The 17,876-nt window shown below is 43.0% G+C and overlaps 1 protein-coding gene across 1 annotated transcript in view; it reads right to left on the reverse strand.

Annotated features, from left to right (window-relative positions):
* The window catches only part of LOC124595546 (SET domain-containing protein SmydA-8), a 262,407-nt gene that overhangs the window by 151,469 nt on the left and 93,062 nt on the right, over positions 1-17,876 (reverse strand). Inside the window, exon 2 of the mRNA XM_047134324.1 lies at positions 16,735-16,793. Coding sequence (XP_046990280.1) covers positions 16,735-16,793 — 59 coding nt within the window. The remainder of the gene's footprint in view (positions 1-16,734; positions 16,794-17,876) is intronic.

Below are 17,876 nucleotides of genomic sequence, written 5' to 3' on the forward strand. Positions count from 1 at the left end.
GCCTATTTCGCAAAGTTTAAGTCGTAACACGACGTCCTATGGGTGCACGAAAAGCATTATTCAACTTGGTGGCGTTGCTGTCAGGGTTCCTCCGAGCCATAATCCAAAGGTAGCCGTCATCCACTGGAGCAGTAGCCCTTCGGCGGGCTGAGTGAGGCATGTCATCGACAGTTCCTGTCTCTCTGTATCTCCTCCACGTCCGAACAACATCGCTTTAGTTCACTCCGAGACGCCTGGACATTTTCCTTGTTGAGGGCCCTTCCTGGCACAAAGTAACAATGCGGACGCTATCGAACTGCGGCATTGACCGTCTAGGCGTGGTTGAAATACAGACAACACGAGCCGTGCACCTTCTTCCTGGTAGAATGACTGGAACTGATCGGCTGTCGGACCTCCTTTCATCTAATAGGCGCTGCTCATGCATGGTTGTTTACATCTTTGGGCGGGTTTAGTGAAATCTCTGAACAGTCAAAGGGACTGTGTCTGTGATACAATATCCATAGTCAACGTCTGTCTTCAGGAGTTCTGAGAACCAGGGTGATGCAAAACTTTTTTTGATGTGTGTAAATGCGGCCGCGGCTTATTGATGGTCCAAACAACTGCAAGGGGCTCTTTCTCGGTTGTACAGTATTTCATCACGGACTTGGAAAGTACTCTGGAAGCATAAGCTATCACCTTTTCGGCCGCTTCCTAAATTTTTAGTATAACTGTCCTATTCCCTAACCACTAACGTCTGTGTGACGTTTTGTCTCGACATGCTCGTCACACAATTCTGGACCTGGAGTTGTCCGCGACTCCTTAAGGACAAGTAAATATTTTTCTTGCACCTCATTCCAGGAAGTTTTAGCGTCTCTCTGGATTAGTTTTTGCAAGGGACGTGCCTTTTTACGGAAGTGCTCTATGAATCACAGACAGTACGAGCAAAATCCGAGCAAACGTGTCACATCACAAATGTGCCGAGCAGGCGGAAAATCGGGTATTGTTCTTATTTTGTTTGCGTCGGGACGGACACCACCGCGGATAACAAAGTGCCCCATGATTTGCATTGCTTTGGCGACGAAGAGGCACTCTTTCGGATTGAGGTAGAGGCCTACAGTCTGAACACACTACCAGAGTCATGTAGGCGGCTAATATGTTCTTTAAATGTCTTTAAAGAGACGATGATGTCATCGATGTAGCAACGTCCATTTAAGGTGCCGGAGCGGGTTGTCCATCATGGGCTCAAAGGTGGCTGGAGTAGTGTTATATAGTCCAGACGATTTAATACGAAACTCATAGAGGCCATGAAGTGTTATGAAAGAAATATTTTCCTGGTCAGCGTAGTCAGCCTCGATTTGCCAGTACCCTGTTTTCAGTTCCATATTTCAGAAATACTTTTCTCCAGTCAAAGAGTCTACAGCCTCATCAATGCGCAGCAGTGAGTAGACATATTTTTTTTCGAGATCTTGCTCAGTCTTCGATTTTCGACGCAGAAATTACATGTTCCATCCTACTTCACGGTGACCACACGGGAGGATCAAAGACTCTCTGCAGATTCGATGATATCGTCTTGCAGCATCTTGCCTACTTCTTCCGGAATTATACGTCATTCAGCCAGCGAAGTCTTATAAGAGCTGGCTAATTGGTAGATCATCCAAATTGTTGATACAGTGACTTTATCTTGGAACTCTTCCATTTGGTCCCTTTTTGCATACAAAAACAAAAATATGGGAATTGTGAGTCCGCCTCGATGTAAAAAAAAGCAGGTTTCAGCGATAAATATCGCAATATAGCATAGTTATACAAGCACTGTAACATATTATTACATTTGTACTGTTTGCTTTTTGAATATAGTTTTCTGTGGATGCTTTCATACTACCTTATTTACTGTTCGTTATAGTATGTTTTTAAGAACTGTTTTCGGCATATTTTCTGTGCTTTTTCTGTTGCCTTTTTTCTCGGCGTACATCATGCCATCTGCAACTGTGTCAGCGGCTGTTAGTAAATAAATACTAAGACGTGAACTTGCGTATGTCAGTGTTTTACAATCGGAACTGCGGTAGTTCAAATGGCTCTGAGCACTATGGGACTCAACTGCTGAGGTCATTAGTCCCCTAGAACTTAGAACTAGTTAAACCTAACTAACCTAAGGACATCACAAACATCCATGCCCGAGGCAGGATTCGAACCTGCGACCGTAGCGGTCTGGCGGTTCTAGACTGCAGCGCCTTTAACCGCACGGCCACTTCGGCCGGCAATTGCGGTAGTGTTGTGGATACTGTTTAGGTGTGTAACAGCCTAGTACACACCAAAACTGTATCCATAACACCACCGCAATCCCAGTTGTATAACACTGACATACGAAAGATTACGTTTTAGTATTTATTTACTAACAGCCGCTCACAGAGTTGCAGATGATATGATGTATGACGAAAAAAACCGCAACAGAAAAAGCAGTGACAACAATTCTAAAAAACATGCTATAACGTACAATAAATAAGGTAGTATGACAGTACCCACATAAAACTATATTCAAAAAACGAACAGTAGAAATGTAATAATGTGTTACAGTGCTTGTATAACTATGTTATTTTCTGCATGTTTTAGATTTAAAGAGCCCACTGATGATGGCGATATTTGTCGCCGAGACTATAATCCATTCAGCATAAGAATAAACCTGATGCAGACGAACACAAACGCAATGATTCGTCAGAAGCCGTAGCACGCTTGCAGTGTTGTTGTTACGCTCTTGGAAGTAGGTCCTACGTATGTTTTAGATATCTTATTACTACGTTACGTTAAATAAAACTTTAAGATATTCAAATGTATTAATAGCCATCAACGTTTTTTAATCACGCTTTAGCTACGTAGTCTTTATTTCAAAAATCGTGTACAGTCACAGCCTCTGCAGCGTTGTGCTCTGATTGTCGTGCTGATAATGCGCAGTATGAAAATGGCTGAGTCTACTTTCTGTTCCGTAATAAAACACGCACGTGGAACACGATTAAAAAGTGCCGAGAAATAGGCTGTTCTTTTATGTTTTTCATCAATTTACGAAGATAATCGGCTTTGAAGTATTCTCAGTGTTATACATAATGAAATTCTTAACCGTGCATTGGAAGTGTAGCGCAGTCGGTAGCATGATGGCTAGTGAAACAAATGCGGTTGCTCGTGCTCTGGTTCAGAAACCTACGGTAACGTTTCCTTTTTCTTGTTCTATTTGAAATACCTACATCTCGCGATTATAAAACTCATCACCATTTTTTATGATTAATGCACGACATCGTGTTTCTAATTACATATTGGACGCGAAATTCCTGTTTCCATTTCCAATAAGAATTCTTAATTATCGATGTTTTATGAAAGACTGTTCATAAAAGTTGTTGAAATTAAGAAAACATAACAATTTAATTTTTAAAGCAAAAATGGAAAACCAAATTCTCTTTATTTGAACTATGTCCTTCGTTTTTTTACCACAGCGCATCGTAGAAACATGAAAAACAACCATTTTCACAGCATCGAACACATCGTAGAAACGCCGCATTTTTACATTTGTTACTGTACCATTACAATACGAACCCAACATAACTGATGTGTAGCCAAGCTGCGCGATCTGCCCCGAGAAGTAACGTCTGTTAAGCTATCAGACGTATTGTAACTGCTTTTTCACACGTCACTGCCGAACACTGGCGGGATATAGAACGGTCTTCATAAAAGAAGAAGAGAAAATGCTGGGCCTGGTTGGCTTTGTGGATTCTGTTGTTGATGGGCTCGTTAACAACGTAGCAGGTGACACTTCCAGAACTGAAAGGTATTTCTCTGTTTCGGATAAGGAAGGAGCCAAGAGATCACCAGACGACCGACTGTAAGTAATGCCTTCAGTGGCTTCAATATTTAACTATACGGTGAAATCCTTCAATACTCTCTTACGTTACACACAGCTTATGCAGAAATTTACTCTGTGGTTAAGTCAGGAATTTTCATCATTCTTGTTTTTAATTAAAGTAGTACGTTAGCTAAAAACGATAACGTGTTGCGGTTTTCGTCTAGTCGCCTAAGGAGCGTATTGTGGGCGATTTGCAGTGTGTTATTTTATTCTTCTTAAAAATTAAATGACAGTCGCAGCGGATTGCTCCTCTGCTCGTCTCTTTTCACGTGTGAACTGCAGCTGGCCAGCTGTACCAGCTGAAAGGCCAGTGCTGTCCACGTTAAATGCGCCGGTAAAGCTGTTGTCCCGTGTTATCGCTAAGTCGGTGTGAAAGTAACGTACCCTTATTATCGTATCTGACAGTACTCGAGACGGCTTAAATGCAGTCCCACGTGAAACGGAAATCCAATGAGGTTCCAGCAAACGCGCAAGAACACATAATGCAATGTTTACATCAGGTTTATTCTTGTGGTGAACAGATATAGTACATAAATAACAAAAAGTGCTTTGCATCGAATCGAACTCACAATTCCCACACTGTTGTTGTCCATACAGCGTTTCACCATGGGCCGCTTGGTCTGTCTATCCTCCACTCTGGATTTTAAAGCATCCGAAAATTGGGCCCGTCGTTGTTCCTAGGTCAGACTAGACTCTATTGGCAGTTCGATAGTAGCCTCCTCCACTGTGTCGTCTGTAGTGGTAACACAGCATGATTCTTCGTTGAAGATACTGAGCTGCCCATCCTGGAGTGGTTCGGCTGTTCCTACGCACATTCTTTTAGGGATGAGATGCGGGTGCTGTTATTGATCCAATGTTCTCCTTGATCTTCTACTATACTTATGAGCGTCGATGACGTGTAGATTTCTTTTGTGAGCCCGAGTAGCTATTTGCAATCGGCCAAATCTTCACGGTTTAACTGAGCTTCTACATTCACGACTAGAACTGGTCTCATTGATGACAGCGTCTTCAAGGGCAAACGACCGGCCAGAGCAATCTTTGTTATGTGTACTTGAAATAACTTCGTCGGTCTGGAGCTCTGATCTTGCACAGTGTATGACGGCCTGCGTTGCGTGCATGAAGTCCCACCCGAGAATAACATCATCGTTACATTCTGTTAAAAAGACAAATTTGCTGTCGTTGATAGTTATTCTTGCAGTATACAGTTCAGTCGGCTGAACGTATTTCCCATTTGCGAACTTCAGCTCAATCGTTTTCGCATTTGCGCTACTTTAGCTGTCTACAATAAGCATGTGACATTACAGAAAAAGAAGCCCCTCAGTCGACTAGCGCCTGGAGAGGATAGCCGACAATCATGACGTCGTTGAGATCTGCTGACGTATTAGGAACTATCGTCCATGGAGGATTTTCATTTGTGGTGGTCTCACCTCTGCTGATAGTCACCTGGCTTAGTTTTCCTGAATGCGGCTAGGCGAACAGTTGGAACGTCTGTACGGCCTCGGAGAACGGCTATGGCGTGTTGGGGAGCAACCACGTCCAGGGTACCGCGATGAGCTTCGTGGCACAGGTCGATTGTAGTTGCCTGCAGTCGACTGGTGCAAACAGGGCTGTTGTGACAGTTGACTTCTTGAGGCGTAATAGCCGTCGAACACTCGTGTTCTTTCTCTGAGTGGGGTACAAATGTCTAGCGTGTCCACAGAACGGACAAGCGTTTATCTTTCGTCCTCCAAATGTCTGTTCTTCTGTGTGGCGTTATATTTGGCGAAAGAATTGGTTGCACCTGCTTTGGACGGATGCTGCGTTATCGCTTGACGGTTCCAAGATAAACCCGAGTCGCTCGAGTCCATAGTTCATGGGACGTTCGTTTGGTGGCTAAGACTGGTGGCCAGGTCACGGTGCTCACAGTGAAGGCATTCGGGAGTGGGTCAAAACTCTTTCATCTGACTTTTTTCAGTTGCATTACTTTGATGCGCTCGCACCACCTGATCGATTCTCGTGTTGTTGCGACATCTGCTATCAGAAGAGTTTGATACAAGTTTGCTGCGACTCTTTTCATTAAATGTTAACTTTCGTCAGTTTTTTTCATATTCATATTCACAATGCGGCATAGTGCCAAAACACTCCGTACGTATGACCTTGTCGTTCCCCCATGACTCTGGTCACTACTCGTCAATTATTCTTCTGATAAGTGGACTTGGTGTATATTGTCACCAAACGTTCTCCTCATTTGGGCCCGGAATGTGTGCCAGCTATTCCGAGATTCTCTTCGCTGTACTCGAAGGACTGCTGGGTTGCGCTGACCAAGTAAAAGTGCACATTCACCAAATACATAATGTGATCAGACAGTTGTATATGGCGACTCAGTCCAATCCTTTCAGCCTTTTCGCCGAATCCTGACGAATGTCTCCGGCAAACACTTATGGCTTCCTGATGTGTTGTTGAGTTACTACTGGGTTGGAATCCATTGGTCTCCTAAATATATGGACCTCTGAAGCAACATTCTGCTTGTATTCCGGCTCTTGTTCGTGTACGCGACGGCTTTTTTGTTGCCTAATTGGAGCCATGGCGATGTTGATGCTTTAAAGTACCCTGTGTCTCCACTAAACAACATCACGTCGTAACTGCAATCAAGTCCAAATCTGCAAGCAGATCCGTCAGTGAAGTCCAACACTTAACACTGAAAGAGCGTTTATTATGATCATCAACCTACAGACAGAATAGAACTGAACGGCTGGATGAAGACTGGTGCTGTTTACAGAAACATGTATATGCCAGAATATGCGAACGTTATAAACATAATAAGTTTCTAGAACATTCCGGAAATGATAAATACTAAATAACAAACATTCGCAGGTGGTGGCGTTGAATTGACGACTCACAGCGCGCCGGTCACCGACACTTAGCGCTACTGCACGAAGAATGTAGCAAAGCTCGCAGCGGTATGTGCAATAATGCGAAGTAATGCTCTTTGTTTCCTTGTTACATTGAAAATAATTGGTTAAAATAGTTCTGAAACATGCTTCGTTGAATATTTTTTCGATAACTGGTGCGTTATAACCTCAGTACTGGGCGATGGTGCAGTTTTACGATGGCTTCACAAGACAGAAACTGAATAGCTTTTCACTGCGAGCTCATAAAGCCTTACGTCTTCTTGTTCGTTTATTGTTGTTTTTTTACGACTTGGCAATATTTAACAGTATCATTGTTATAAAATGCAATGAGACCATAATTTGAATACAAAAAGTGTAAGCAGGCGAAGAAAGAAGTGCTCGCTGAGAGAGAACAGAAACACCAACGAAAGTTACAGAACACTCTAAAAACGGTCCTCATATACTGTGACCGTAACTGGGTTTCGAATACAACCTTATGCATAAACTGCCCTGCACTCTGAGTCACTGGCGCAGCAGGTCGTTTAAAATACAGACTTGGTTGTCTACATCAATCGACGAGACTTTGGACCTTAGACAGCAAAGTGTATGACTACGAAAAAACTTTCACCTTTCACTAAGCGACAGTTAGTCGTCGTTTGATAATTCCTTACGGAACACGAACAAAGTCCGTTCTTTTAATCAGTACAAGTGTAACATTTTATGACCTCGTCAGTATTCTTGTGTGTACTACTGGGACATTTTTGCGGAATCTCGGGGAAGGGGTTTTTGTCCAGCCCGGACAAAAGCCGGTCTTTCCCTAACTCTCTAAAATCGGTGGTAGTCAGAGGCGACTAGGCTGATTTCAAGGGTGAACAATGTCCCATGACAACGGGTGTTTCCCATCACCTGTTGCAGAGAAACTTCTAGGAAGTTCTGGATGGAGCAGCACGATACAGAAGCGCTATGAGCAGGAGCAGAACATGTCCAGTGAAAATGTCTTCTTTCTGCTCCTGATTTCGATTGGCTGGAAGGCTTAAAACTTAAGTCACTTCGTAGAACGCCTTGAAGCTTCCGTGGGGTGTGGCAGTCGTGTGCCGTCCTGGGTGCAGATGGTGATTTCGTAGAGTACTTCAAAATTCCGGTGAAGGGATCCATTCTGATCAGCCCAATTATTTCTTTCTGTGCGAGGTTCTGAAAGTGCGTTTCCGTGCGCGGGCGTGGGTTTTCGGTTGAACAGTCCGGTGAGTGCTGCCGTTCAGTGAGTGTACAGACGCCGAATGGGCTCATTTTTTTCATTTTTTAAAATTATGTGTGTGGTGGATTCAAAGTGCTACCTCCCATTGAGGCTGGAGATCTAGTGTGACGTAAGTCTGTGATTCAATTTTGGCTTTATTTAGGCTTGGGCAGGAGCTTGGGCTCATGCCCCATAGGTCCTGCTACAATTGTGGCTTCTGCGATAAGTCTGTAGTTTTATTGAGGCGCCCCCGCATTTGTGCGGGGCGGTTTTAGCCGGTGCCATTATTCTGGGAGATTGAGCCTCTGTATTGCAGGTGTCTGGTGGGAGGCCGCAGCTCGTCAATATTGCCCAGTTTTGGTGGACAGAGACCTCAGATTGGTTTGAGAAGCCAATTAGTCAGGTGCACGGCGGTATTTAGTGAACGAGACGGATAAGGAGTGGGTTAATTCAACCAATAATTTATACCTGAGTCTCGTTTTTTTGTGTGACTCTTTCCGTGTTAACGTTGAACTGTATCTCTGTTTTGTTATTTAGCAGATTATCGGCGGAAATTGCCGGGAGACAGTTACATTGTATGAACACTATCGCTTTCAATATTCCAATCCAGTGGTCAGATTTCGGTATATTTCTGAAAGTGATCGGATTGCTACAGGGCTTCTAATTATTGACTTAGGAGTAGTGAGAAGCTTAACTCTGTCTCACTGGTCAAAGCTAGGCTGATTTAGACTGATTGGATACTGTGGCAATTAAATGAATTAATCCGGGTCTGCCAATAAACATTTTCGATTAAATCACCAGAGAAATACCTCGTGTAATTTGTCTCGCGCCGTACGCCGCTAAAGCCTGCTTTAAACACGAACGAATGGATGCGAATGGACATTCGAAAACAATTCGCCAGTGTTCACTACCATTCACTTGTATCTGTTAACAATCGTTTACACTAGAGAGAATGGAAGGGAGCACGAGATAACGAACATAGCCTATGAACGCTGCGTTATTGTTTCCTGGCGCTAATAAGCAGCACACAGGATACAACACTTTATAGCTAGAGCAGCGATGCAAAACTTTTATATTCAGATGGGATTGTTTTACAGCGCACTGTAAGCAAACTGGCTTAAGAAAACAAGAATTTAGGGGGTTGAATTTGTACTTAAACGCGAAATGCGTGGAGTATGTGCTTTTAACGCCGAACAGTAGCTACAGTTTCCCTTAGTAATACACTACTGGCCGTTAAAATTGCTACACCACGAATATGACGTGCTACAGAGCGAAATTTAACCGTCAGGAAGAAGATGCTGTGATATGCAAATGATTAGCTTTTCAGAGCATTCAGAGAAGGTTAGCGTCGGTGCCGACACCTACAACGTGCTGACATGAGGAAAGTTTCCAACCGATTTCTCATACACAAACATCAGTTGACCTGCGTTGCCTGGTGAAGCGTTGCTCTGATGCCTCGTGTAAGGAGCAGAAATGCATACCATCACGTTTCCGACTTTGATAAAGGTCGGATTGTAGCCTATCGCGATTGCGGTTTATCGTATCGCGACATTGCTGCTCGCGTTGGTCGAGATTCAATGACTATTAGCAGAATGTGGAATCGGTGGGTTCAGGAGGGTAATACGCAACGCCGTGCTGGATCCCACGGCCTCGTATCACTAGCAGTCGAGATGACAGGCATCTTATCCGCATGGCTGTAACGGATCGTGCAGCCACGTCTCGGTCCCGAGTCAACAGATGGGGACGTTTCCAAGACAACAACCATCTGCACGAACAGTTCGACGACTTTTGCAGCAGCATGGACTATCAGCTGCGAGATCACGGCTGCGGTTACCCTCGACGCTTCATCACAGACAGGAGCGGCTGCGATCGTGTACTCAACGACGAACCTGGGTGCACGAATGGCAAAACGTCATTTTTTCGGATGAATCCAGGTTCTGTTTACAGCATCATGATGGTCGCATCCATGTTTGGCGACATCGCGGTGAACGCACATTGGAAGCGTATATTCGTCATCGCCATACTGGTGTATCACCCGGCGTGATGGTATGGGGTGCCATTGGTTACACGTCTCGGTCACCTCTTGTTCGCATGGACGGCACTTTGAACAGTGGACGTTACATTTCAGATGTGTTACGACCCGTGGCTCTACCCTTTATTCGATCCTTGCGAGACCCTACATTTCAGCAGGATAATGCACGACCGCATGTTGCAGGTCCTGTACGGGCCTTTCTGGATACAGAAAATGTTCGACTGCAGCCCTGGCCAGCATATTCTCCAGATCTCTCACCAATTGAAAGCGTCTGGTCAATGGTGCCCAAGCAACTGGCTCGTCACAATACGCCAGTCACTACTCCTGATGGCCGGCCGTGGTGGCCAAGCGGTTAAAGGCGCTACAGTCTGGAACCGCGCGACCGCTACGGTCGCAGGTTCGAATCCTGCCTCGGGCATGTATGTGTGTGATGTCCTTAGGTTAGTTAGGTTTAAGTAGTTCTAAGTTCTAGGGGACTGATCACCTTAGAAGTTGAGTCCCATAGTGCTCAGAGCCATTTGAACCATTTTGAACTACTCCAGATGAACTGTGGTATCGTGTTGAAGCTGCATGGGCAGCTGTACCTGTACACGCCATCCAAGCTCTGTTTGACTCAATGCCCAGGCGTATCAAGGCCGTTGTTACGGCCAGAGGTGGTTGTTCTGGGTACTGATTTCTCAGGATCTGTTGTTGTTGTTGTTGTGGTCTTCAGTCCTAAGACTGGTTTGATGCAGCTCTCCATGCTAATCTATCCTGTGCAAGCTCCTTCATCTCCCAGTAGCCACTGCAACCTACATCCTTCTGAGTCTGCTTAGTGTATTCATCTCTTGGTCTCCCTCTACGATTTTTACCCTCCACGCTGCCCTCCAATGCTAAATTTGTGATCCCTTGATGCCTCAGAACATGTCCTACCAACCGATCCCTTCTTCTAGTCAAGTTGTGCCAAACTTCTCCCCAATCCTATTCAATACCTCCTCATTAGTTATGTGATCTACCCACCTAATCTTCAACATTCTTCTGTAGCACCACATTTCGAAAGCTTCTATTCTTTTCTTGTCCAAACTATTTATTGTCCATGTTTCACTTCCATACATGGCTACACTCCACACAAATACTTTCAGAAACGACTTCCTGACATTTAAATCTATACTCGAAGTTAACAAATTTCTCTTCTTCAGAAACGCTTTCCTTTCCTTTGGCAGTCTACATTTTATATCCTCTCTACTTCGACCATCATCAGTTATTTTGCTCCCCAAACAGCAAAACTCCTTTACTACTTTAAGTGTCTCATTTCCTAATCTAATTCCCTCAGCATCACTAGACTTCAATCGATTACATTCCATTATCCTTGTTTTGCTTTTGTTGATGTCAATCTTATATCCTCCTTTCAAGACACTGTCCATTCCATTCAACTGCTCTTCCAAGTCCTTTGCTGTCTCTGACAGAATTACAATGTCATCGGCGAACCTCAAAGTTTTTATTTCTTCTCCCTGGATTTTAATACCTACTCCAAATTTTTCTTTTGTTTCCTTTACTGCTTGCTCAACATACAGATTGAATAACATCGGGGAGAGACTACAACCCTGTCTCACTCCCTTCCCACCACTGCTTCCCTTTCATGCACCTCGACTCTTATAACTGCTATCTGGTTTCTGTACAAATTGTAAATTGCCTTTCGCTCCCTGTATTTTACCCCTGCCACCTTCAGAATTTGAAAGAGAATACTCCTGTCAACATTGTCAAAAGTTTTCTCTAAGTCTACAAATGCTAGAAACGTAGGTTTTCCTTTCCTTAATCTTTCTTCCAAGATAAGTCGTAAGGTCAGTATTGCCTCACGTGTTCTAACATTTCTACGGAATTCAAACTGATCTTCCCCGAGGTCGGCTTCTACTAGTTTTTCCATTCGTCTGTAAATAATTCGTGTTAGTATTTTGCAGCTGTGACTTATTAAACTGATAGTTCGGTAATTTTCACTTCTGTCAACACCTGTTTTCTTTGGGATTGGAATTATTATATTCTTCTTGAAGTCTGAGGGCATTTCGCCTGTCTCATACATCTTGCTCACCAGATGGTAGAGTTACGTCAGGACTGGCTCTCCCAAGGCCGTCAGTAGTTCTAATGGAATGTTGTCTACTCCCGGGGCCTTGTTTCGACTCAAGTCTTCCAGTGCTCTGTCAAGCTCTTCACGCAGTATCGTATCTCCCATTTCATCTTCATCTACATCCTCTTCCATTTCCATAATATTGTCCTCAAGTACATCGCCCTTGTATAGACCCTCTATATACTCCTTCCACCTTTCTGCTTTCCCTTATTTGCTTAGAACTGGGTTTCCATCTGAGTTCTTGATATTCATAGAAGTGGCTCTCTTTTCTCCAAAGGTCTCTTTAATTTTCCTGTAGGCTGTATTTATCTTACCCCTAGTGAGATAAGCCTCCACATCCTTACATTTGTCCTCTAGCCATCTCTGCTTAGCCATTTTGCACTTCCTGTCGATCTCATTTTTGAGACGTTTGTATTTCTTTTTGGCTGCTTCATTTACTGCATTTTTATATTTTCTACTTTCATCAATTAAATTCAATATTACTTCTGTTACCCAAGGATTTCTACTAGCTCTCGTCTTTTTACCTACTTGATCCTCTGCTACCTTCACTACTTCATCCCTCAGAGCTACGCATTCGTCTTCCACTGTATTTCTTTCCCCCATTCCTGTCAATTGTTCCCTTATGCTCTCCCTGAATCTCTGTACAACCTCTGATTTAGTCAGTTTACCCAGGTCCCATCTCCTTAAATTCCCAATTCTAACAGACGGCTTCCTCTTTCGTTTCTTAGCCCCAATCCATATTCACCTACTACGTTTCCTTCTCTCCCTTTTCCTACTGTCGAATTCCAGTCACCCATGACTATTAAATTTTCGTCTCCCTTCAATATCTGAATAATTTCTTTTATTTCATCATTCATTTCTTCAATTTCTTCGCCATCTGCAGAGCTAGTTGGCATATAAACTTGTACTACTGTAGTAGGTATGGGCTTCGTATCTATCTTGGCTACAATAATGCGTTCACTATGCTGTTTGCCGTAGCTTATCCGCATTCCTATTTTCGTATTCATTATTAAACCTACTCCTGCATTACCCCTATTTGATTTTGTGTTTATAACCCTGTATTCACCTGACCAGAAGTCTTGTTCCTCCTGCCACCGAACTTCACTAAATCCCACTATATCTAACTTTAACCTATCCATTTCCCTTTTTAAATTTTCTAACCTACCTGTCCGATTAAGGGATCTGACATTCCACACTCCGATCCGTAGAATGCCAGTTTTCTTTGTTTGATAACGACGGCCTCTTGAGTAGTCCCCGCCCGGAGATCCGAATGGGGACTATTTTACCTCCGGAATATTTTACCCAAGAGGACGCTATCATCATTTAACCATATAGTAAAGCTGCATGCCCTCGGGAAAAATTACGGCTGTAGTTTCCCCTTGATTTCAGCCGTTCGCAGTACCACAACAGCAAGGCTGTTTTGATGAGTGTTACAAGGCCAGATCAGTCAATCATCCAGACTGTTGTCCCTGCAACTACTGAAAAGGCTGCTGCCCCTCTTCAGGAACCAAACGTTTGTCTGGCCTCTCAACAGATACCCCTCCGTTGTGGTTGCACCTACGGTACGGCTATCTGTATCGTTGAGGCACGCAAGCCTCGCCACCAACGGCAGGGTCCATGGTTCATGGGGGGGGTCTCAGGATCTATGCACCCAAATTGCGTGAAAATGCAATCACATGTCAGTTCTTGTATAATATATTTGTCCGATGAATACCCGTTTATCATTTGCATTTCTTCTTGGTGCAGCAATTTTAATGGCCAGTAGTGTATTTTAAAACTTTGCGCATATACCGTTTGACGCTTTTAGCTGACTTCTCATTACTACTGAGGAGAAATTTGAAAACATAACGATAATTACCAATGACCAACATAACCCATATAAAAGCTGAGAGTTACGCTCCGGTTATCAGAAACTAGAAACATGTAAGTTTAGTGATTGTTTCGCATTTCAGTGGCTACTAGGTGCCGATATCGAAATTTCTGATGTCTGCAGTGAAACATACGAACCACTTCGAGGATTTTATTCCAGCGCGTATAAGAAAGATAATGTCAATAAAATATGCTAAATGAAATGTGAAATATACATACGACTTGCTACATAGGGTGGTAGTTACTTGATAAAATCTGCTACAGTTTGTTGGAGGGCGGATATTGTGATACCGGATAAACCACCTCTGATCAAGAATCTCTAATATATCAGTAATGCCTCACACAGACATAACGGCGTTTCTGCAGCGTACATGCAACGCAGCGCGACTCTGATGCAGATGTATAAGCACAGACAAATAGGCAAGTTATCAGTGTAGCATTTCTGTCTTTCCGAAGTGCGTGCAGTAAATGCGGAATCTTGAACTATGGCGACGTAATTACCAAATCCGTCCAAACAGGATCATCCTGGTGTTATTCTTTTCTCGTCTGCCGAAGGACAAACACCGGTAGACATCTGTCAGAGAATGAAGAACCTGTATGGAGCAGCATGCCTCTCGAAAACCACCGTTGGGAGTGGTTCGCGGCATGTCGCAAATGTCGTAACGCAGAAGTTTTACCAACTCAGTTGGGAGACACACGAGCACCCGCCCTATGGCCCGGATCTCTCCCCATGCGATTATGACACCTTCGGTCCCTTAAAAAAAGGTCCTGAAGGGTCGACGATTGCTGTCGGACGAGGATGTGCAGCAGGCAGATACGAACTTTTTCACGTAGCAGGACACGGTGTTTTACTAAATGGGTGTCTTCAGCCTGGTGAGTCAGTGGGATGATTGCCTTAATGTTCACGGCGGTTTTACCTGATTGGCATACCAAGGATTGTAAGGACTTCGAACGTAAACTTTTTAAGCTCCCCTTGTAATAACAGCTACCATGAACGTAAGCAACGATAATGATTCGGTGTTTCGTATATTTTTAATTTTAATCAGCGTAATATCCGTAGATACATTTTCGCACTTACTTTCAAGGAATGTATTGTACTTTTGCTTTATAATGATGCAAGCATTTAATAAATTCGTCTTCTCTCTCCGTCCCCAGTTGGCTCTTTGCGTACGCCATCAATTTTCTACCAATCATATTTCTTTTCCTTCTGTATTTTCGCTGTGCACCTCTTGGATTCCAGAAGCACCTATAATATCTATATTCGTCTATCAACAGGGTTACATTTTCTTCAGACCACACCATCGCTTACGCAACTCATATTAACAACAAATGTAGGCAAGATAGCATCCGAAAAACCTCAGTACTGCTAGCGCCGAAGCGGAGAGAAGGCGAACTATCTTTCACGGTTCACTAAAAGACACAACAAGCGGAACACGAGCGAACACTAGCGAATCTGAACCGAACACCACAGAACTCAGGGAGCTGGCGCTCGCCTACCAGTTGCACCATAGAGAATTCTTGTTCATTGAGTCTTCTTCGGTGTGTCAACTCCGATCTAAACCAGGTGTGCATTATGGCAGCGGGCACGAGCCAAATACCGTAGGACTTCAAGGTAGCTCTGTGGCACAGACGAAGGAAACGCTTCACCAAAACAGTAATTACGTGAGCAAATACAAATTCCATTTTATCTGTACCTATGTGTTTATGTCTACATCTACGTCTACATCACTACCCTGCAAACTAGTATCAAGTGCATAGCAGGGGGACGTCCCATTATATCAGTTATTAAAATTTCTCCACGTACCAGTTGCGTATGAAACGCGGGAAGAATTATTGCTTAAATGTCTCTGTGCGTGCTGTAAATAATTTAATTTTGTTTTCTGCGGTCTCTGAGGGAACAATATACAGAAGCTGTAGTGTCTTCCTACATTCCTCGCTTAATACATATTCTTGAAATTTTGTAAGTGGCTATGGCGGGACAACTGACGTCTATCTTTAAGCGTCTTCCTTTGTACGTTTTTCGACACTTTGTTGATGTCTTCTCTTGCGCCAAACAAACCCATAAGGATTTTAACGAAACATGTGACCATTCGTACCGCCCTTCTTTGTGAACGTCGAATATCCCCTGTTGGTCGTGGTTGGTATTGGAACCTAGGATAGGTCACATGAGTGTTTTATAGACATATTCCTGCCATCTTACCAGTGAGCCTACTTTATTGTTTTACTTACGAGGAAGCCTACGAGAACATTCCATTTCATTCTCCCTAAAAAGTGACTGAGGCTGGCGATATATTTTAATTTTTTATGTGCAACAGATAGGTTTCACATTTTCGTAATGTATAAGATCAAATAACAAAGCCGTTAAAGATGAAACAATACTTACAAGACTAATAGTAGATTTAGTAAAAGTACTGAGAAAGCACTAATTAATATCACCACAAAGAAAATACAGCAACGATAATGGAATGCAACGAAAATACAATTATTCAATCATTAAGTAACTTATTTAGAATTACACAGTATTGAAAATAATTTTACTGATTAATAGATATCATTAACGTTCGTAATAATAATGAGACACTAAATTTTCTTGAAAGCTCTTGGCACTCAAATCAGCTATGTAAAAATAGTAATATTTTTTCAAAAAAGATAGAAATCGGCAGAACAAGGAAACGTATTACTATACTTGGTTTTTTATTGATTTTTTCCTTCTTTCTCCATTTAAGAGTGGTTGATGGAGGATCAGATTGACCTAGCTCTTACCTCCCAACCTTCTCGTTTCGTAGCACCTCGTACGCCGATCCATCTGACGGTTTCGTTCCCTATGAAGAAATAACAGCGAATCAGTGACGTGAAGTCTAGAAAGATATTACAAAATGAATGACAGATTCGTCGCAATTAATGCGAAGCGCAAATTCCTCACACCTTCAAAATTAACACAAAATTAGATGGTAGGAATGGAAATAACATTGCTCAGAATCATCCACAGACGTATTGGTTCAACTTAAAAATAAACAAATAAATAAATAAAATTATTATGACGTGAACTAGAAACACTTATCAGACAAAAAGTTGTCGTAGAGATGGATGAAGCGAAATTCTAGCTGATTTTATAGTATCACATAAGCCATCTTTAAACAAATCTTGAAATATCCTTAGCGTAATTACCTGTCCTTTGCTAATACTTCACTGAAACTATGGACTGACAGAAACGTCATACGTACACCTGATATCTTACGACATTTTAATTTAATGTTTAATTAACCTTTCATCCAACATGTTGAACATAATGATGCAAAGTCCTCATTTTCCAAGTAATGTTTAATTGTTACCACCTATCATCCGCTACAGTATTGTAATCCTGTTGGACAAAAATATGGAAACTCCACGAACGTAACACATTATCAGGCCTAAAAGGCGTAGGAAAACCATTGGCGTTCAAAACACTTTCCAGTGGTATGGGAATGGATAAATACAGGAACTGTATGGTTTTCAAGAGAATTTTATGCTATTCTTCCCGCAAAATAGTGGCAAGTTAAGCGGCCGTCCATCCTTCTCTGCAAAGTTGCCCACAAAGTCTCCATAACACGGAAATCTGCTGACCGTGATCGCCAGGCGATATGTGACAGTTCATCCTCGTGCTGACAAAACCAGCCCTGGACGATGCGAGCTGTGTGAAGAGGGTCCCTGGCGTCTTGGAACACAGCATCACCATTCGGGAGCAAACGTTGTACCGCGGTAAAGACTTATTCAGCCAAAATGGTCACATAATCTATGGCAGTAATGCGACCCTGCACGGTAGCCATCGAATACCACGATATGGCTACCCATATAATCACCGAACACCCGCCGTTTTCCCTCTTGGGACTTAAACTTGGCCAGAAGTTAGAAACAGTATGAAACAG

Source organism: Schistocerca americana, chromosome 2 (assembly GCF_021461395.2).
Source record: "Schistocerca americana isolate TAMUIC-IGC-003095 chromosome 2, iqSchAmer2.1, whole genome shotgun sequence".
Taxonomy (NCBI): domain Eukaryota; kingdom Metazoa; phylum Arthropoda; class Insecta; order Orthoptera; family Acrididae; genus Schistocerca; species Schistocerca americana.